Source organism: Mercenaria mercenaria, chromosome 5 (genome assembly GCF_021730395.1).
Source record: "Mercenaria mercenaria strain notata chromosome 5, MADL_Memer_1, whole genome shotgun sequence".
NCBI classification, from domain to species: domain Eukaryota; kingdom Metazoa; phylum Mollusca; class Bivalvia; order Venerida; family Veneridae; genus Mercenaria; species Mercenaria mercenaria.
This window is the reverse complement of record NC_069365.1, coordinates 67,683,791-67,706,563: the sequence shown is the minus strand read 5'-3', so window position 1 is coordinate 67,706,563 and position 22,773 is coordinate 67,683,791. Positions and strand designations below refer to the sequence as shown.

The 22,773-nt window shown below is 33.5% G+C and overlaps 1 protein-coding gene across 3 annotated transcripts; it reads left to right on the top strand.

Annotated features, from left to right (window-relative positions):
- Window positions 1-4,217: 4,217 nt before the first annotated feature.
- LOC123557500 (inverted formin-2-like) lies at window positions 4,218-21,050 on the top strand. 3 transcript variants are annotated; one of them, XM_045348984.2, is made up of 14 exons: window positions 4,218-4,412; window positions 7,848-8,896; window positions 9,794-9,909; window positions 10,770-10,929; window positions 11,604-11,776; window positions 13,205-13,284; window positions 13,617-14,209; window positions 14,743-14,909; window positions 15,267-15,431; window positions 16,313-16,570; window positions 17,246-17,427; window positions 18,024-18,144; window positions 19,229-19,484; window positions 20,519-21,050. In XM_045348984.2, the coding sequence occupies exons 2-14, from the start codon at window positions 7,867-7,869 to the stop codon at window positions 20,629-20,631; spliced, it is 3,414 nt and encodes a 1,137-aa protein (XP_045204919.2). In that variant the 5' UTR covers window positions 4,218-4,412; window positions 7,848-7,866; the 3' UTR covers window positions 20,632-21,050. The 3 variants fall into 3 exon arrangements, with proteins under 3 accessions (XP_045204919.2, XP_045204921.2, XP_045204920.2); XM_045348986.2 differs by having other exon boundaries at window positions 4,219-4,412; window positions 19,229-19,475; XM_045348985.2 differs by lacking the exon at window positions 4,218-4,412 and adding an exon at window positions 6,754-7,149.
- Window positions 21,051-22,773: the final 1,723 nt, after the last annotated feature.

The following is a 22,773-nucleotide window of genomic DNA, read 5'->3' as shown; positions in this document are numbered from 1 at the left end:
CAGTTCCATGTGTAATTTCCAACACGCTAATTTTGTGTTCCGGAAGTCTTTTTCGCTTTTCCCTTATAAGTTCAGTCATGTTTCCTAACACATTTCCGATGCATATACGTCGTCTTCGAAACAATGTGTTCAATCATTATGTAATAATCTCTTGCTTCTGCAATATCTTTTCTAGCTATATTTCAATAAAGACAACGTGTACCTGATCATCCAGCTGGGTCAGAAATGTTATATTTTCTCCAAGGTTCAGTGCAACTGAAATTGTTTCTGTAACAGGACCTGAATTATTTTCTACTTTTTTTCTTTGTTTTTTTAATACGACCTAATTTTTTCCCTACCAAACAAAGTAGACTGAAGCTGTTTGTTATTTGCAACAACATCACTGTTTCTAAGTCGAAGTTATTACGCTCTAGTGTCATGCATCATAGCGGCGCGCTGGAAGACTTAGAACAGCACAAAAGAGGCGAATATTAATTGGTGATCCTTCATTATATCTTGTTAGAATAATAATGAAATATCTCAAAATAGTGATTTTCTCTTGAATAAAATTTTTGTTTGTCGCTCATATATGTATTAATATTATCACTCGTGATATATAACTCCTTCGCATTTGAACTCCAAACAATTATTTTCAGTATTCATGTAATGGCTGTTTGGGATATATATCATTTCTTAAATATAAACAGTAAACTAATCGTGTCTAAAATAGATAACTTGTATATTGCATATAGCCTTCTGATTTGCACATGTTTCTGTTTTTGCTATTTCCATTTCAATGACAGACCTGCTTACCCGCCCGCTTAGCTCAGTAGGTAACTGCGTTGGTCTACGGATCTAGGGGCCGCGAGTTCGATCCTCGGGCGGGGCGTATGTTCTCCGTAACTATTTGATAAACGACATTGTGTCTGAACCATTAGTCCTTCACCTCTGATTCATGTGGGGAAGTTGGCAGTTATTTGCGGAGAACAGGTTTGTACTGGTACAGAATCCAGGAATACTGGTTAGGTTAACTGCCCGCCGTTACATGACTGAAATACTGTTGAAAAACGGCGTTAAACCCAAAACAAACAAACAAACTGCTTACAAAAAAGGTAATATATTTCTTTTGCTCTTCTGTGCTTCAGTCACTCTTTTATAATGGATGAACTCATTACTCATTGACAAAAGGAGTATAGATCTACAAAAGTCTGAAACGGATCATGCCATTATGATAGTAAGGAGAGTTAATATTTTTGAATGCTTACTTATTTTTATTGACTAAATTTGAACGAGAACAGCCCAAAATCCTTATCAAGAACGATATTTTTCACACGTAAAACAGCACCGCGACAGTACCGTGGCCAGAGACAAATTTTAACAGAGGCCAGAGGCAGCCTAGTGGGGTTGATATATAACCTGCGTTTTCTGGTTATTCAAAGAAATTAAAAAGGTAACAGCCATGTGATTTATGAAGTATAATTTTGTTTCATTTCAATATTCAAGAATCAAAAGCTAGATAAATTCTTTTATGTTCGGGAGAGCCCAACAATTGAAGAATTTCCAAACTATCAAATGGCATATTTTTGTGAACGACCATTATAATAATATAGAGCCAAACCAGTAAGCCGATTGTCATTCATTGTCAATCTTGACCAAGCTTTAAGTCGTCTTCGAGCACTAAAGCTTCGTACATACAGTAGGGTCCAACAGGTAAATACAGAATCAGCTGGAATATGGCATTAATGTTTGAAAAAATAATTCGCATCGCATAGTTCAAACCTTTCTTAGAGAGACATGGAACGAACTTTTAATATTCTCATTTATGTGTTTTCAACTTACAAGATCTGTCTCAAATTGACTTCCATTGGTAAGTCATGAGACAAAAAGCTTTTGATTTTGTTTTCAACATTTTCCGTAAGATAGTGTGACAAAATGCCCCTGATACTCAAATTAGATCGTTCCTTACAATTACTGCCTTTTAACAAAACTGCTTTTGAGAGGTGCTACCTAATTCTTTCCCCTTTATTGTACTGTTCAATCACTTACCGTACGTATTTGAAGTAAATTAATTAAAGCATTGATTGCGTTTATATCATTTATAATTCTTCTGTTTATGATCATGACGACTTTCCTTGTTGAAAGCTTTATTTTATAGGTATCGATAAACGCTTATTGTTTGCATATATATGTACACGTATAATCAGTCAAAGTCAGGAGGGTGTTCTTTGAAATGAATGTAAGTATTTTATCCAATCAGTTGACGATTTACGTAATTATGTCACAGTAGCCCTACGCATTTCCTAGAGGAACTTGGCGCATGCGCAGTTCAAAAAGCAAGTCAAAGGACCTGGCTTCGCTTTAGATGACTCTCAGTTCGCTGTTGGTATTCGAAGGAGACACATCGAAAATAATTAATTATTTAATTAATTATTTGTTGCACTAGTCAAGCTGGGACTTTGGGCCGACAGTGCCAAGTAGACAATTTTAAAGCAAAAGAAAGGCATTCTTTAGCTAAATATATTGAAAGGCATTGAAGGCCCGGGTCGTAGTACTTTAGTGGCATTTTAAGAGTCTTTTGTGGCTTAATATACCAGTTGCATCAGGCCTTTAGGCTGATATTCCTACAAAGAACAGATAAGGGCATTCTGTGTCTTTATTGGTCATAGAAGCCTGGGTCGTGGCATTCTGGTGATTATTTTAGTAAGGCATTTTGCTGTAAGCTAAGTGTTATCTTTTTATATACATTTGTATTGAAGTTCTTGGCATTTCAAGTATCTTTAATTATTCTTCTGATTCTTATATATGCTAATCTTTTTCGAATCATTTTTTTTAAATCACTAAGCAGATAGCTTGAGGAATATTTATATAGTAGGCATTTCGCTACATAAATCAATTCGACAAGCAGTCATTAGGAAAATTATATATACTAGTACGTCATTTTAAGTACTTTCATTTTAGTGTTATTGCATTCTGATACTTTCTCTTGTCTTTTTATGTTATTAGTGTATTTTTATCTAGACCGCTCGGATAAATATTAGCATCTACCGAAATTCACTGAAAGTGGTCTTATAAACGCTAATATGTATTGTGTTAAATATGCCACAACTATTAACTCGAAATTCTCACTTAACACATCGCATAAATGTTAAGTTTATGCCTTTTTGAAGCAATTTTCAATATGACGCTTTCGTATTCCCATTCATTCTCATGTACATATGCTAATAGGTCTGACTGCGCATGCAGTTACATGTGTTTATTTACAACAGTTTTTTTGTTTGTTTTGAATTGCAACATCCCTATAAATCCCACTACCCATACAGAACGGAGAGATTCAAGCAGGACAGAAGAACCAGCTGTGCAGCTTCGAAAATACCCGATTCGTATGCGATATCATTGTATATCAACCATGTTTGTTTTTGTAAACTAGCTGTCAATACGTTTTGTTTTAGACTGGTCGTTCTAATCGAATAAGTAATATCGATAAATCACGTTTGCGCCCATGGTGGATTCAAATTGTTGATGGATTATTATAAAACTTTCAGGATATCATTGTTAAATAAATCTTAGAAAGCATCATTTCCGTAAACTCTCTACAATATTTTTATTTTCGAAACATTTCAAGAGCCATACTAGAACTACAATGTGTCAATAATAATTGTCTTTGTCATCAAAGGTATAATGAGAAATTAATAAAAGACCTTCTGCCACACATTGGATCTTTCAGAATTATGTACAAGTAATATCAGATATATAAAGCCGCTATGTGGATCAAACAGCAGTTAAGGGTTAATTATTATATCCTTTAATGTTGTATCTATATAAAATGTTATATCATTTAAAGGGTTTACGGCGTATCTATGTAAAATATTGTATCGTTCAAAGCGTTAATGTTGTATCTATGTAAAATATTGTATCGTTGTAAGTGTTAATGTTGTATCTATGTAAAATATTGTATCGTTTAAAGCGTTAATGTTGTATCTATGTAAAATATTGTTAATGTTGTATCTATGTAAAATATTGTATCGTTCAAAGCGTTAATTTTGTATCTATGTAAAATATTGTATCGTTTAAAGTGCAAATTTTGTACACTGTAGGCCTATCATTTATGTAACTTTCCCATAACCTATAATGTCTTGTTTGTCCACCCTCTGGAAAACAACAATATCAACACTAATTCTCAAGTACTTTTGAATAACAAAATGCTTGTCACGAATGCTTGTCGTATTCCGGTGTTTGAGGAAGTTAATACGCTAACATGGAGAGTAGACTAATCAGGATCTTCAATCTAAATTTCAATTAAAAGTTAACCTTTACAAGAGTTGGACTATATTTTGATTTAAATATTTTTTTATATCTTCTTTGCTTGCATTTCTTAGGATGTATATCACACAGATGCTTTCTTTCATTGACTTATAGCTTCCGGTGCCATAAAGGTAAGATATTTCGTTTTTGCCTTTTAATGTTTATAAGTTTTATACAGTTTCGTTTTCGCATTGTGTTTGTGAAGAACAAATCAGTTAAACTTAAGAATTAATATCTCTCCAAGGATACATATCATCCATTTCCTGTTTCAACCATCTATGTTACTAAGTGTCAGCATTTCATAAAAAAGGAAACACTTCCGAGCATGTGAATATAGAACGATTACCTTCATAGATTTAATGTTATTTTTTCTCTCCAGGAACTGCATTTCAAAAGTTGTCTAAATCTAGGACATTGACGTTATTACTAGGGTGATTTGCTCCTGACAGACACACACACAATTATCTCTAGTATTCCGGTCTTGTCATTAGCATTTCTTACCCCAAAAGTCAAATAAATGGCGTATTTCATTTTTTTCCTACATTGTCGAACGTTATAATCTACATAAATACATTTTGTTCGATAAAAACTAGTTTGTTTTGTGCATTATGATACAGTACCGTTACCATCTTTAAAAGAAATGCAACCTCCTATTATCTATCAATGTTATACTCGTCAAAAGAATGGAGAAGATATAGATGTAGGTTCTGACGGAAGTTGATCAATATCGTAAAATGCCCTGTGGTTTATCTTAACCATTACCCTGCTAAATTTCTATAATGAACTTGTCCATCTTTCAGTTTGGACAGTACCATTATCTGTTAATAGGAGTGCTTACCAAAAGTATACTGTCTGAATGGCGAACAGTTCAGATCATGATCACACTGCACGGATGTGCAGGCTGATCATAATCTACACTGGTCGCAAAGACAGAATCAGTCGTGTACAGCATGATAAGGGTTGAATATTTTATGGGAATGTTTCAGATGTACTGTTTATGTGATCTATATTGAATTTAATTGTCTGGGAATAAAAAACTCATTTATGTATTACCTTGGGTTTAAGTCTGTCATTTTTGTTTCTATTCTTATATATAGTTAAATCTGGTCTAATATATGACTCCGTTCATATTATGCCCAACTTTCATTTTTTGAACAAGCAAATTCAGTGAATTGGTATCCCCCGCCGAACTGGATAAATGTTTTACCATTGAAGAAGCATTCTCTGCCTGCAAAAGCAGTTAACTTAAAAGCAATTAAATTTCTTCATGAAAGCTATTCGTTCTAAATTATTAATTGAAAACCATTTTTCTATATTTAGGAACAATAACCTTTACCAAAGCTACCTAAACTTAAACAAACAAAAATGGTCTCAATGAAAGCTACCTGTTTACCAGGTTTGGTCTGCTTATCTCATTGCTAACTGAAGTTATCGTGAGAAAACTACTTTTCTATTTTTAGTAACAATGTAATTGACCTTGACCTAAGCAACCCAAAATACATCTAAAATGATGATATCCATGCAAACCTCCTAAATTCCAAGTATGGACGCAATATCATATTCCTTAGTAAAGTTATTGCGCAGAAACAATTTTTCTATTTTTAGTAACAGCGACCTTGACCTTGACCCCAGTGACCAAAACGCAGAATATATAACAGTTTCCAAGAAAGCTATAATATATAAATACCTGACAATGAAAAGACTCTGCAAGGGGGGAAGTCTATAAATTAAGTAAATAATATAAAGTAAAGTATATATATATATATATATATATATATATATATATATATATATATATATATATATATATATATATATATATATATAAATTAAGTAAATAAAACGATTTCACATGCCTTTCTAACAGTATTTTATTACAAAACATGCAAACTAGTTTCGCCTATCGGTACTCATTATAAAGCTACACAGGAGCGCGTGCAAACAATTTGACCAATCAAAAACCTAGTTACTGAGTGAGGAAATTAAATTTTCTTATTATAGACTAGGTTACGGACTCAAATACCGGAGCTAAGATGTCAAAGTAATGATAAGTAATGAACTACTGTATTCAGATTTTGAATAAAAGTAATACATTGTATATGAATACAAAGTCCAAAGTTGAAACTTAAACGCCGATTCCTTCTTTCACGCTTTTGAATAAGAGTTGTCCTCTATTGATTATGTGTTTTTATTATTATTGGAATATGATCTCATGTTTATGTTATATACATGCTGAGAAGTTAATAATAAAAACTTGAAACTTGAAACTAAATAAGAATGTTTGTTTGTATAAATAGCATGTGTTACATAACTAGACATAGAATTAATTTGTTATACATCTATAAAAAATTTCTGAATATATTAGCTTTCATATTAAGCTAAGTGTTTTAAAAATTTGATAGGGATTTTCTACATATCTATGATGAAATATTTTATTGAAAGATGTGCTTAGTATATCTTTAAGCAAAATGTACTAAGATATACTCTTTGTGATAAAATCACTGAGCGGACTATCAAGGCTAATCGGGGCTGCAAATTGACTGGTTTTTATCGATACACAGGACGAAAGTTATATAGTTTCAACGAAAAATAAACAGAACGCTTAGTCAAGAATCGAACATATCACCTACATGGATTTTAATAATTTACAGAATTACTTTTTTGTTTTTGATCAGTTTCATTCAGTATTAAATCACAGGTTTGGTTGAAAAATGCAATGTGATGTAGTATAACATGTTTGTTTATTACGATTATCAATCAAATGTCGTCGGACACCGGCCGTGTTTATGTGTTTACATATACTACTATTAACATTTTTGTTTCAAAAATATCATGGTGTTAAATCTGGAATATATTTAAAGTTTACAAGTAAGTAAATGTCATTATTTACGAAAACATCCGCATTGTCTAATAATATTTACAAGTAATATTAACAGTACGTCAATTGAGTGTACTTAAAATAGCTTATAATATTAAATGACAAGTCATATTGTGTAGTGTTTTATATTAATTGTACATATTTATATATGTCATCATTATACATGGCAATATTAATCATAAACGCTTGTTCATTTTTTCTGAGGCCCTCTGCAATTACTTTAGTGGGAAATGTTACATGTAGACGGAAATGTCAAGGGTTGCGTAAGTGACTATAAACCTTGCCGACATTTTTAAATTTTACAGTCATTGCTGGGATTTTCAATCTATTTACTCATTATTGTTTAGAGCCAGAGCGCTTAAGAATTTCCGGTCATCATTGTCGACGCCCTCTCCAATACCGGACGTATTGTATCCCGAAGTACATTACTCATCAATTTTAAAGAATGAGTGATAATTTCCAAGAAACATTTCAAAATACTTTCAGTTCATAATAATAATAATAATAATAATAATAATAATAATTGAATACTTATATGAATATACAAACTATATTAATTGCAACTTTATATCTATATAAAGTTTTGTTAATAGAAAATTCTATTGATTCAATGACGGGAAGGATTTTTTTCCTCTGAATCAATATATAATGATATGAAAAAATAACCACTTGTATATTGTTTTCAAAGATTGTGAAGCCGAGCAACAATGCTGAAAATCAAACAGACGTGGAACCGTATCCGGCATCGTCCTCATGATGCACACTCCACTTCCCGATCCCGACTCGGGAGGTTTCCGAAGCTGAAAAAGAAATTTGAATTCTTTTCAAAACTTAAAGCGGGCAAGAAATCAAAACCTGCCAGCAGTGACCAGAATGGATCGCATGCCGAATTGCAAGAATGTAATGAAGTTCATGAAACAAATGAAGACACAAACAAAGAAGTAGCGGAGGCAATTGATGATACAGATAATTTAGTTACAATTACTGTTGAATGTCATGAAGACATTAATGCAGAGGGAAAGGATAGGAAGTCAGCATGTTCGTTTGAAAGACTCTCTGTTGACAGATTATCCAGCGCATCCATTGGAGTCCGAGATCGTTCACGTGCCAGCATGATCTCACTGAAGTCCATGTCCAATGTTTCCATGCTGAGTTTTAAAAGAGAACCTAAAATGCGTACAATCTGGACACAAACAGAACCCGCAGAGGATGCGACAGAGAAAAACACGGCTGCTGACATAGAAAACGAGATAACCGAAGAGGACAAGGACAGGAACCAGACTGATGTATCATGTACTCCTGGCACGAATGATTTAACCCCCTGGTCAAGTGTTGATTTTGGCATTGATGACATTTTTCTAAGAGAACCTGTGGTCAATGCAAAACTTGCTGCAATTAGAGACCGCATAGTAAACCGTTTGAAATTCCCAAATTTGGAGAACAGTGATCCAGAAGTTGTTGTTGATCTTCTTAGGTATTCCAAACTGACATTTCTAATTGTTTTGAATAGAAAAATCTCAAAAGAGGACGGATCATTTAATGAAGAGTTTATCGCGTTCCGAGGTCTCGATCTCTTACTAGATCAAATGGAGGTGGTAGCTTGTGCGGGATTAACCACTTTATTTGATGTAACAAAGATGAGCTTACTATCAGAATGCGCCACATCGCTTGTCAACTCAGCATCTGGAAAGGACTTCATTATAAACCATTGGGAATACGTTATTTGCCTAATCAGAGGTATGTATTTAAACATCGTATCTCTTAGAATTAAGCAGTAAAAACTTATATAATATATCTATTAAACATATATAGTTCAATATATGTATGTTTTAGAAGATTTTTTGTATTGTAAAGATTATTGTAACGAGCAGTTTTTGTTAGTACTAGCGTGTTAAGATGTTAATTGTGGAAATGTTATTAGATAATCGGATAAAATTCGTGAAAAGTATTTATTTTTTTCCCGAAATGGGAGACAGAAGTACGCAACCTTTAGTTGCTTACAGTTTTTGTAAGGGAGAAAACACCTTACATAAACGGTATTTCAAATGTAAGGACGATAAACAAAGCCAAAAATATGACAATTATCAATACATTAAGTCTACTTAATGTATTAATACTCATCAATAACTTGTCATTCAATAGTTTACACTAGGCGATTGACCATAACATATGGCGTCTAAGTCATTTATGTGATAAAACCAATGCATGAATCAGTTTTACTGATTTTTATTTTGATAGTGAACATTAAAAAGAAAACAGTATTTAAACACTAAAAATACGCCATACGTATTTCATATCATGTGTGAAAACCAAAAGATCTTTTTTTTATCATGAGACGGCTGAGGTAAGAAACACAGTGTTGTGTTATATCTGCGTTATGCATGTGACTATTTAGTCATAAGACGTACACTTGTGGTCAAGCCGTGGTAATATATATGTGAAGACTCCTCACATCAAATAGTATCATAGTTTAACATGGATATAATATTTTTGAATACAGTAATTATCCCTGTTAATTGTATTTAATTATAAAATAAAGTATTCGACTTGTATTTGAACCTTGTACTTTATTTCTTAGATTTTATGCCTGTTAATATCTATATAAGACTAACTTTGTTTCACTCCTGTTTGCAGCACTGGAGACAAAACATCTGATGGTGAAGATGCAAATATTTGAACTGCTGTCAGCATTGTGTGTCTACTCCAAAGATGGGTACTACCTTACGCTAGATACTCTAGAAAGATGCAGGGTAAAATATAGATTTGTTTGATCAACACACTCGCACACACGTGCGAACACACGTGCGAACACACAACACATGCGAACACACATAAGAACATTCAAAATCACAGTATAAGTAGACAGCTATGAAAAACGAAACAAACAAAAAATCAGAAAATAGAGGAACCTCATTTCATTTGGATTCATAATATTCATTTATACTAGTAATACTTTTTACATTGAGGCATGGTAGTTGTGAATGAATCATCAAACCTGGCTTTTAGTTTCAAAACATGTTTAAGTCTTCGTGGTAACACGTCACAGTTTCACACCTAGATTTTCAATCATTCATGTTATTTTTAGTTACATTTATTGAATTTTTTTTCTGTGAAACGGTTGACAATTTTGTTTGATGTTCCTATTGATTTTAACAAATTAAACCTCTGTTTTGTTTTCTTTAAATCTTTGAAATAATGATTTTATATTATAAATATAATAAAAGATTTCGGCACACATCATAATTTTAACATGCATCTTTATGGAGTCCCTGATTTAACTTGCATATCACTATACAACGTTACAAGTACAAATCTGTTGCCAGTGACATCCATGTTTTTCTTTATGTCACAATCACTTGAAACAGAGTTATTGAATTAAAAATATTTTGAAAAAAAAAAACAACAACAAAAAAGCTGTTATATTTAAATAGCTTAAAATATATACTAGTAGTCAGGACATTTTAACTTAATTTAAAGAGTATACTCGACAAAAATAATATTAGAAAAGAGACAAGTCTGGTGTATCAGACATGTGTAGTTTCGGAGGAGTATGTAACAGGCTTAATTTCACTATACCATAACTACTAAAGTCAACTCTTTTTTTTTGTAGTACTGGCAAAAAATGCACTACCGGATGAGTTTGTTGGTGCACGAAGTAAGAACGTCAGAAGTAGCCACATATAAATATACTATCATGGCCCTTATCAATGCAATCATTTTCGCAAATGAAAACATTAGAGATAGAGTGAGGGTCAGAAACGAATTTCTGGGTATGGTTGCCATTTTATCACTTCTTTAATGAAAAATAGTGGTTTTTTGTCTCTATTGATATCCATAGAGGGAAGAAGTTTTTGGCTTAAATAATCGTCTTAGTTACGAAATGCTCGTGAGAAAAGATCAAAATAATGAAAATAAATACAAATGTCTCAAGTGATTTTTCTTTAAAATGAATTTAACTTCTTTTTCGTTGTCCTTTTGAAATTTGGACTGAACAACATACTTATTTATTTCGTTGGGTTTAACGTCGCACCGACACAATTATAGGTCATATGGCGACTTTCCAGCTTTGACGGTGGAGGAAGACCCCAGGTGCCCCTCCGTGCATTATTTCATCACGAGCGGGCACGTGGGTAGAACCATCGACCTTCCGTAAGCCAGCTGGATGGCTTCCTCACATGAAGAATTCAACGCCTGGAGTGAAGCGCGAACCCACATCGATAACGGGCAAGAGATTTGAAGTCAGTGACCTTAACCACTCGGCCACGGAGGCCCCTTTGAACAACATACTAATCGAAATTTTTCGAGACCTTGTGTTAAAACAATTGCATATAAGGGACACAAACATCTGCTTAAATTGAATGTACCAAAGCCAAATCGCTAAACTTTACACGTACCCGTGTGTTAGGGATTTGAATTTTAAGCCTTTAACCGATTTTCATAACAGATCTAAACTTGCTGGATACGATTGGAAATCTGAGAAGCGAGGATGATGATGACCTATTGGTTCAGTGTGATGTATTTGAAGATGAATATCACGCAGATACTGATGCACTTATGGAGACCAAAGCTGTTGATCTAAATGATCTACAATCGGTGTTCTCAGCTGTTTATAACAAGGTACATTTGAAAAGAGTTAAATTGTTTCCAATTAAATTTTCACTTCTAGATTAGAACTAAGTATAGAAATACAAAGTACGAGGGGTGTTCAATAAATGCATGGAAAAGTGTTATCATTTCTTCACCCATCACCGTTAAATCAATGAATATTGATTCATATTGTAGATGACGGTTAGAATCAAGTTCATCATTTGAATGTAAATAGCAGTCCCCATTACTCCAGCTTTGTATCTTTTTTTCTTTTTGCATTGACAAAAGCATTACTTACCACTTCCCTACAGTTCGGTGTATCATTAACTCATCAATAACAAAGGAATGGTAAATGAACCGCTTTTATTTTTGGACGAAATGTGTAGAAAGTCAATTTAATGAATCATCGGTAAATGCGAACTGTTATGGTTGATTTGGCTTGCTATTTTAATTCTATAATGAAGTTAGGCTATGTTTGCGGTATTGACGTTGTCATAGAAACAATAAAAAATAAATAAGACTTATGTTCGTAATTCGCAATTTAATGGTTCACGCGAAATTTGTTCAGTCTTTAATTTATAATTTGAAATTTCAATAAAAGCATAGTTTGAAAAATACTTTTTCAGAGCACTAATTCAGGTAATTTTGAACACCCATTGTACATACGTCTTTCAGTTGCCATGTTTTACTAGAAATGTGCATAAGGCGAATCGAAATTTATAATAAAATAATGTTCCCCGCATGATACAAGAAATGTATCTTATAATACAGTTCTGTATGGTTTATAAAGGCTTACTATACACACATTTTATATTTGAAAATACGAACACTTATGTGTAAAATCTTACATACAATGTACTTATTAGGTACTAATGTATATATTTATTGAATATATATATTCATTAATGATAATTATATAAGTCCGTTTCTGTCTCCTCGATTTGACCAGTCAATACTAAGTTTATACAAATTCATTTTAGCTTTATGGTGGAAACTTTAAGATTATTTTAACCATTCTCGAGTCCGCTTCCTAGTGTTGTTGTGTAAGGTGTGGTAGTGGCTCATATGGAGCTCAAACCCGCAATTCCCATGTTAATCCCGTAATGACCCTGTTTTCTTGTATTTGCTCTGAGTAGAGTTTGATTTTTACTCTGTTACAATATTTCTAATATTGTGTCCAGTATTACATAGATAAATTATAATATATAATATAGATTTATCTATGAGTACCGCATTATTTCGCTAAACAATGAGACCCCGCCCCAACCCAAGGATAGACTGTAATGTACAAACAATAGGTCTACCAGGGTATCGGGAATTTTGTGCCACTAATTGTTAAGAAAAATGATAATGTGTGATACGTCCTTATAATTACATTGACTACTTAGAAGTAGGGTGTTCCACCAGATGTAACTTAAAATATATAATTCATAATCTGAAAGTCGTTTGCATGAACAGGTACAAGGGACGCCATTGGACACTACATTGCTCAAAATTCTACAATCCTTACTCAACGATGGTACGCAAACTACACAAAGGTATGTGGGGAAAACAATGTATTGTGAATAAAATGCCGTACTTGCCGTAAATCTACAATTACCCGCATTTGTGTACTAGTATACATTCTTATGTTTTTTGTTTCATTAGAAACCTCAGGAAAAGAGCCTCAGTTCTAATTTTAAGTATATTATTTGTCAGTTACGTAAAGGACGACATAAAGTAATTAAACAGAACAATAAATTTGACTCCTGAAAAAACTCCATTAGAAACCAGTTAAATTGTATATCTAAACAGCCAAACATTACGTGACTCGTACTTATCATATACCTGATAAACTGCTTGTTTCATGTGTTTGTTTTCTTATTTTCAGTGAAAACATGTTGAAGTTGTTAGAAAAATTGACACAACAAGAACTTGGAAATGATACTACAATTGATCCAGAAAAGAGTCTACGAAAGGACGAAGAACAAGCAAAAGAAATGACAGACGTGGCAATCCAGACAGAATTCACATCTCACACACAATCAACACCATCAGATATTGTAGAGTCGCCTGCATCATTAGTTCCTGATGCACCACATCCGCCTAAACCCCCACCACCCCCACCACTGCCTCAAACCGCTGCTTCTGGAACTGAAGCGTCACATATTCCACAACCACCACCGCCACCATCAATTCCCGGCGCCCCGCCACCGCAACCGCCTCCACCTGGTGTTCCACCACCACCACCACCACCTGGCGGTCCACCACCTGCACCTAAACTACCTGGCTGCCCACCACCACCACCACCACCACCTGGAGCTCCTCCACCACCAGGAGCACCTCCTCCACCCGGTGCTCCTTCGTTTGGAATATCTGTTCCACAGAATGCTGAACCAGCACCAAAACCGATCGACACACCAACACCTTTTAAGAAAATGAGAACCCTGACATGGAACAAAATCCCAGCATATGCGTTTAAAAGTAATTTCTATTTTATTCGAATATATTTGTATACGAAATTATGTAACAATCAATATTCTTATGTGAATGACTTTGGCGCTGAAATGTGTTAATGTAGATAAAAAACGATCAAGGTTATATGGAAACTCCGAGGTGACAAGTTTACTTTTTTATCGTTTTCTTTAGGTCGTGGCGAGGTATCCTTATGCCATGAGATATTAACTCGTTGAAACGAGATATTATTTCAAGGCTACGAGATACACAAACGTCGGAACGTTCCTATGATAATGATATTGTAGTCACTTCGAAGCTTCAGTATGAATCTGTTTACGCTTTCATATTATTTTTTAACCCTCGCATTAGAATACGATCTTCCAACACGAAATTCTCTTAAACTGTCGTTGCATTTTTAAAAAGCAAGTTCTTAAAATTGTTAAAGCTTTGACATACTGTGAAATTTTAAATAATAGATCAAATATGACTGAAGAACACGAAAGTACAGACAGCATTCAGTCAGATTGATAATAGAATGTATATAATGTATAATATTTCAGAGGAAAGCATCTGGAACCAGGTTTTGAATATGAAAGATTCCATTGACTTAGATTACAAAAAGGTAGAGGAGATGTTCTCCCAGAAAGAAGTAGCTGCTCCAAAAGCTGTTCTGTCTGCAGAGGACAATAAAGTTAAAAATAGAAACTCTTCTGCTCATAATGCGGAGGTAAACGTTTTATCAATAAATGAGCCGCACCATGAGAAAACCAACATAGTGCGTTTGAAACCAGCATTGTTCCAGACCAGACTCTATGCTGTTCGCTTTCAAGGCCTATTGCAATGAGAGAAACCGTTAGCGAACATTATGATCCTGACCAGACTGCGCGGATGCTTCCTCATAGTGCGGCTTAATAGGTTTTACCTATGTATCTCTTACCTTTATTTATGTTTCAGACTTTCCATAATATATTTTATAAATAATAACATTTTTGTTTGTTTTGACGATTGCAGTTCATTTCAGTTCAGAGTATTTAATTCTTTAGAGTGAAATAATGCTCAGTTCTGTTATTATTTGCGTCTGCAGGTGACACTGCTGGATCCGAAGAAAAGCATGAACTTGAACATATTCCTGAAACAGTTCCGTAAACCAAACGATGTGATAATAAAGCAAATAAAAGACGGTGATTCTAAAGAACTTGGTGTAGAGAAACTAAAGGGACTGATGAAGCTTCTACCGCAACAAGAGGAGGTATATTTAGGACAATTGTATATTGTGTTGACAAGCTTTGTTCTACATATTTTGTTTTGCAGTGGTTTAGGTTTCCAGTCAATATAATGTTTTCTTATGATCATATATGCATCTAAGCTAAAGTTATATGTTTTGATTAAGAACAGTTGGAACAATTACAATAAAAATAATATTTTCTGAAAGCGTCTTCAGTGAAAAAGTGCATTTCTTTGCTAATTCTGTGCTATTTCCCATTGATTTTTCATTTAAAAGGGATTTTAATTAATTAGGAAATCCAACACAATGATGATTGTTATTAAATAAACTTATTGTTTTGAGTTCCAAGGCGAAGTAGTGACCCGTGTTACATAATAATACGCCAGTAATTTTATCAATGAAAAAACCAAAAAACCAAAAAAAAAAAAAACAAAAAAAAAAAAAAAAAAAAAAAACCCAAAAAACAAAAAAAAACCAAAAAAAAAAAAAAAAAAAAAAAAAAAAAAAAAAAACCGCTATTTATTCTTTCGTTCATGACATCAAAGCCGTAGATGTAAACCCATTTACAACTCCGTGTATAAAAAAAGGCAGCAGGAAACAATATTCGTCTCAAGTCCATTGTCGGCTGCACCATTTGTTTTTGAATTTCCATTATTCTGGGCTAGTATAAAAGAAAACATATCGACGTAATACATTTAGTTTATCCGGTTCGTAGTCGATGCCTAAATCCTTGATGGGGTTAAACCTTTTCGAAATAGTTTGATGGATAGATAGAATCTGTAAACCTCCAAATATATAAAGAATGTTGGATTTTAACGAACGTCATTTATGTGCGAAATAAATTTTACTCCGATAATGTTTGAAATTGAACATGATTGAAAATGACATATTCTTTTTACTTTAAGATTGAGATGATTCAAGGGTACGAAGGCGAGATAGACAGGCTTGGAAAAGCTGAAACATTCTATTACCAGTTGACAAAATTACCAGACTTTAAGCTAAGAATTGAAATGATGTTGCTTATAGCAGATTTTAAATCGCAGATTAGTACAATACGTCCAAATATTCAAGTTTTAACATCAGTTTGCAGAAACTTCATGGACAATGAATCGCTCAAAGTGTTTCTGAGATTTGTGCTTCATGCAGGAAACTTCATAAATAAGGTAATTGCAAATATTATATTAGAATAATAACTATACATGTAAAAGCCTCCTCTTTATTATATCACAATTTCACATGAAATTATAGGAATACCAAAATAAGAAAGGAGTAGTTAGTGTTAATTGAACGGCGCTTTCCTTTATGCCAATTCATCTAATAGCAAGAAAACTTCAAACTGCTGACTCGCACTGACCTGACAAAGAGTACCTTTTTTAAGCTCTGCAACTACAAACATGCTGTTTGTAGCTAGCAAAATACATAAAGCTCGCATGAGGTTTCTAATTTCCTGGGATTAAAATAGAATCATCTAGGTACGTCTTTGCTTGCTGACATATCCTACTTCGTGTCTATGCGATTTAGACTTTAACTTTCGTTCGTTTCTATTGATTCTATACAATGAATCATTTGGAAGAATAGACTGTAACTAAGCAAAATACTAGCTCACTCGGTTTAATTAATTTATACGTTTTTCTCACGACAAAGTAACTATAAAATGAATTCTTCTTATGCCTGCCTCTGAATGCATTCCTTTCAATTTGCCTTAAATGTATATATTGTGAAAAAGTTATTTTAGAGCTGACTAAACATAAAATTCAAGGTAGTATAATATCGACGGACTATGTCTGGATAAAACTTCACTTATCGTTATATGGATTAAGAGTTATTGTTTATTATAGGGTAGCAGTGCTGGTGGAGCAATAGGGTTTCGTATAGGTTCTCTCAACAAGCTACTGATGACAAAGTCAAATACGGCGAAGATGACTTTGCTGCATTACCTGGTAGAAGAGGCTCAGCAGAAAAATAAAGACTCTCTAAAATTCGCTGAAGATCTCCTAGAACCACTGCAAAAGGCATCGAGGTTTGAAGATCTTTATCTCTCTAACGCACAGCACATTATATGAAGTTCTTGCTGTATGATTCGAATATCAAAATGAAATTCATTTTTTGTCACATACTATATGTTGCATTTCTTCTACGGGATTTCCCTTATGAAGAAGCGATTGCAGCATGTAAAGTGTCCTTACGTACAATCGTAGCTGTGTGGTCATGTTGCTAAATAATTAACACTTTTTCTTTCGACTTGTGTGATGCATTATTATAGTGCGTCAATGGGTATGATGCCAGTAAATAAAAAACAAGGTATGACCCTTTGATACAAGAATAAAGAACTCGCGTCCTTTTTGCGAAATGATATATTGTTTAAAAACTCAGTTGTTTTCATTTAAGTGTGTAAAAGATAAGCATTTATTTGTAAAAAATACAAATACAATAGAATACTTAACTGATACAAACATATTACACAATCTTATCCGATGTGAATTCTTCTAGGAGATACCCAAAGAATATTGGAAAATAGGAATATCAATATAATAAGTACATAAAATAGTATGATATCTATAATAAAGAATTTATGTAATCAATGATTTTCTAAATGTAGTACAAACCGTCTTACAGGTTCAGCTTAGATGGAATCATAATGGAATTCACAAGCTTACAAGGCAACGTAAGCCGCCTGAAGGGTTCGCTGGAACATGCCGATGAGGAAGTAAAGACGCAATTTTCGGGATTTATTTTGGTATGCATTCCTAATAGTTGGCTTAATTTATTGTTTTAGCAAAAGTCGACTTTAAATAAAGTTTCTTGTTACTTCTACAGGTTCAAAACGCAAATAAAAAAGTTAAGATGCATATACATTTGTGTGACCGCCTTATTTTCCGTGCATTGTTTTAATAGAACATATTAAAAACCTTTAATGTAAATGTATGATCAATACTTGCTGTATACCATGATTAAAGCTTCACATATAATTAAAGGTAGCATTAGATTTATAAAGAAGTAGAAATTTATAGGATTTGTCTTACGAGGCGAGTTTATAAAAAAATAATGCAAATTCTAGTTGAAAAAGTATGCTGTGTAAATATTAGTAAAAAATGTGAACGCGATCATCTTTAAATGATAATAAATGCAATTGCGGAAAAATATTTTTCTTAACCTTTCTTTTTTTTCATGGTATCTAAAGATAAAGTAGATTCTAAATGTCAGTATCTTGCCACAGGGTCCGGTTTTGCGTTGAAGAATACATACTTAGCATGAAATGAAAACCCTTCTGCAAAGAAAATGAAAACGTTTAAAGATACTTGACATTATTAGTTCTAACTTAACTGTAAACGGAAGATATTATTTATAGTTTATCATGAAAAAAAACTAGACTGATAAATTGATAAATTACTGCTACAGAGGACTTTTTCAGAGCTTACTGTAAGCCCTAAGATCATCTAAAGCGCAGTTAAGCCAGTGTTCAAAGTCCTTTAAGTTAAAAAGGTGTTTGAACGCAATACACCAGAATTTATTATAATTGCTAATAAAACAACCTGCGGAGAAGGGCTTTAAAGCAAAATAAGTAGCCAAAATGGTTTTGACCTTAGGCCTTTCTTTTGTCATTTAAACATAATTGGATAATCGGTTCAAAACAATTATTAGGCGTTTTGAACTTTTTGGGTTAATGTTCAACAGAAAGCCCATTTTCACATAACGGGTTGATAAGAACTTACAGAATGATAACCGAATTATATAGTTTAGCCATTGCTGCTATGAACGCTCCTCGTAATTTATACTGAGTATTCAGTAACTAGCTAAAGGAGTATTCTCGTTTTTTTCAGGAAGCAGAAAATGATATTACGGATACAGAAAAAGCAATAGATGAAGTAAAAGAACTATGTAATAAACTGGCAGTGCATTATTGCGAAAATGAAAAGTCTTTCAAAGTAGATGAGTTTATAGAGTCATTTAAGGATTTCTGTGAGAATGTTAAGACGTGTGAACATGATCTTGAAACGTGGAGAGTGAATGCTGAGAAGGCAGAACAGAGACGCAAAACACAGGCCGATATGTCAATGAAGCGGAAAGGTAAGACAAGTAAGTTAAAGTTAGAAAAGGGCATACCGGGAAGAAGGATGATATGACGGAAACCAGATTTCCATAAAATATTATACAACAGTTCTTTGAAATAAAGCATTTTATGTCAACAATTACACTTTTGAAACCAGATAAGCAGTTTCTGTTGGTAATAAAATGGCACAAGCAGTTCTATTTTCATTATTTTGCCCTTTCTCTATGCGTGAAGTTTGATCGGGTGCTATTGAAGCATTTATACCCACAAAATGACTTGAAGGGCGTATATGAATCAAACGCTTCACATATCAATGTCTGCTAGGTTTAAGGATCACAGCCATGTTTATTCATTGAATTAAGATTTCTCCTGATTTACATAAAGTACAGTATTATATTTGTCTCAAAAGAGGAGTAAAGGGTCTATGTATACCTTTTGACTAGACTTTGTCCATTTCCCCAGACAAAATGTGATTTTTACAAGGATATGAAATGAGTCTTTTTTTTAAATTATTTCTGGACCCAGTTGTATGATATCTGGCATACACAGAATAAAAAAGATATCACATTTTCCTTGTCACTTGCTTTTTCGGATATAAATTTGTGATATAAATGGCAAACTCCTGGTTTAGTAAATCCATCTTCATGTAAAGGACCTTTAAGAGTATTTTGTAAAAACTGAGATATAAGTTTTTAGTCCGTACCTGTGAACGTTCTTGTAAAGAATTGGGTAATTTGATAGCTTTATCACACAAGTGAAGAAACAAGACACTGCCAAAATGCACTGGAAATATTGTGGAAAAGTTATCAAAGTTCTTTAACATATTTTCCTACCTGTTATTTGGTATAAATATACGAAAACAGTGTAAAATCTTAGTTAGATGAGACTGCCCAGTGAAAGGGTCGTCATATCATTAAACTTGACATCAGGGACATTTTTATGAAAGAAATCCAGAACTTTTATTTGCAGCATGTTACTTATTGGATTAAAAAGGAACTTCAATTTCTGTATCCGGTAAACTTTCAGTAAAACAATTGAATTGCAATTATTTATCTTTCAGGCATACACGTTGGGTCAGACAACAAGAAAAGTTTTGATAACATAGTAAATGACATAAGAAAGGGTAAGGTGTTGAGGCGTCTCTCTAATAAGAAAAAGGACGATGCACAATGAAGCTTATCCAAGAAGAAAAAGAACGATGGACAATGAAGTCTCTGTGTCTTGAAACCTTGACAATTTGCTGAAATATTTCTTTTAAATTGCAAACCTTATCTCGTATTAAGGCAGCTTCGCACAATTGATAAACCAGAAAAAGTGGTTTAACGTCATTTATCCGGAATACTTAGAACTTTGCCCGATTGTATAAATATTGTCGGTTATCACTTAAAGGTCCATTACTAAGGGAAAGTGAGTTGGCAATTTTTTTCATAGCCAGTGCATAGACTTCTGCAAGACACTAAATAATGAAGATTGGCAGGTCAAAATTTACAGAAGGTCTTTGGAACTCAAAGAAATGTATGTGTATTATGTTGAATTTCAATGAATCGACAGAATGACCCCCCAGGTCTTTTTAACTTTCTTCTACTTCAATCGAAAAAAATTGACATTATAGACGATATTTCGAATTGCTAAACCAACTCATTCAATTAAACGAAATAGTTTCTGTGCTTTTTAAAAGAAATTAAAATGTCCACTTTCCTTAGTATTGGACCTTTAAACTTTTTGTGTATTAAGAAAAGAGTCAGAACTTCTGTCTTTGTTAAGCCTGATTTTAACAATACGAGATAGATAGGTTTCAATGCAAAACAATTAAAACTATAACACAAAGGAAATGATTGTGTATGAGCTCCAGTTGATATTTGGCAAATTGTGAAAAATTAAGCACATAAACCTATATTTTATATTTAGTGATATAATTGAAAATAGTATATTTAGTCTTCAACTATAGAGAGTTGCATTAAAAACTACATTGTGGAACCTTTTCCTACACACAATGCCGTAAAAAGTGCTATTTTCTTATAGAAATCCATTTCGAAAATTGGCTAGAGGACTCACAAAAATTAAACATACATTATCTTTTTACTGATGCTTTAAAAACATGGTTACCCATAATTTTAACTGGGGACCATACGTAGCTTTTCATGGAATTACACGCTTGTGTATCATTGAAGGTTCCATGTGCACCGCCGTATGAATACATCTACGGATGTTTCTAAATAGATTTTTGTACTTGTAGCATGTGTAAATGTTGAGGACTGCTCAACCCGGGTCTAGAGGACGTGGACAGTAGCATGCATTTCCACTACCGTCCGTGAACTGTAGCATGCATTTCCATTACCGTCCATGAACAGGTTCAATCAAACCGAGCCTGCAACATTTTCGTTTTTTGTCGTGTTGAGTTTCCACTTTTTCTATTTTAATATAAATCTGTGTTATACACAATATTTGTTTCAAACTTGCTGAACGACTTTTGAGAAAACTATCTACAGTTTGTAACAAGCCATAAAAATTCAGAAAGTTCTGTAGGAACTGTACTTTTTGATATTGATGCCGCCACCTTCGAAGAAGAGGGATGTATTGTTTTACTCATAATTTATAGAATTATTGCACGTGGTCACTACTATATGACATTAATTGTTGAAAGGTCAGTAGATGGAAGTTAAAGTCACAATGACATTCAGATTCCAAATTATATCGTATAAGAAAGTTAAGAATGGCATAGCTCTGTCGAACTTCGTAGAACAATTATCTTCAGTCAGTAAATGGCTCCTGAGATTCGTGGTACAGCAGGCCAATTACAATTAGCAACTAGGCATCGCCTACAAAACAGTAATCAAACGTAAGAGAATGATTGTATTTGGTCTCAAAGGTAAATCTTAAACTGTTTACGTCCATTATACTTAGTAACGTTGTAATACCGCCGTGCAACGAAGTTTAGGAGGGATGTATTCTAGAGTCACCATGCCAGTGTTTTCTTGGTACAGAGATATATGATCATACATGCAGGTCTACGTCGATATTAATCACAGTCAATCAGCTATTGTACAGTGACATTAAATTCAGCAAAATGTCAATTTCCATTCGATAGCTCTTGACAGGATGAATGGATTAAATTTTGTACACAGGTGTATAATTATAATTTACAAATCAAGTTTGATTCAGATACAATCCACCATTGTTGTGTCACGCCCCTCCCACTTTTTGAATTCTAAATTTGGGTGTCCGTCTACACAAGGATGAATGGCTTGGATTCCTTATACCCTTTGAAACCATTTACACTGTAATGTAAATCTAAATTCCCCGGTACTAAATGAC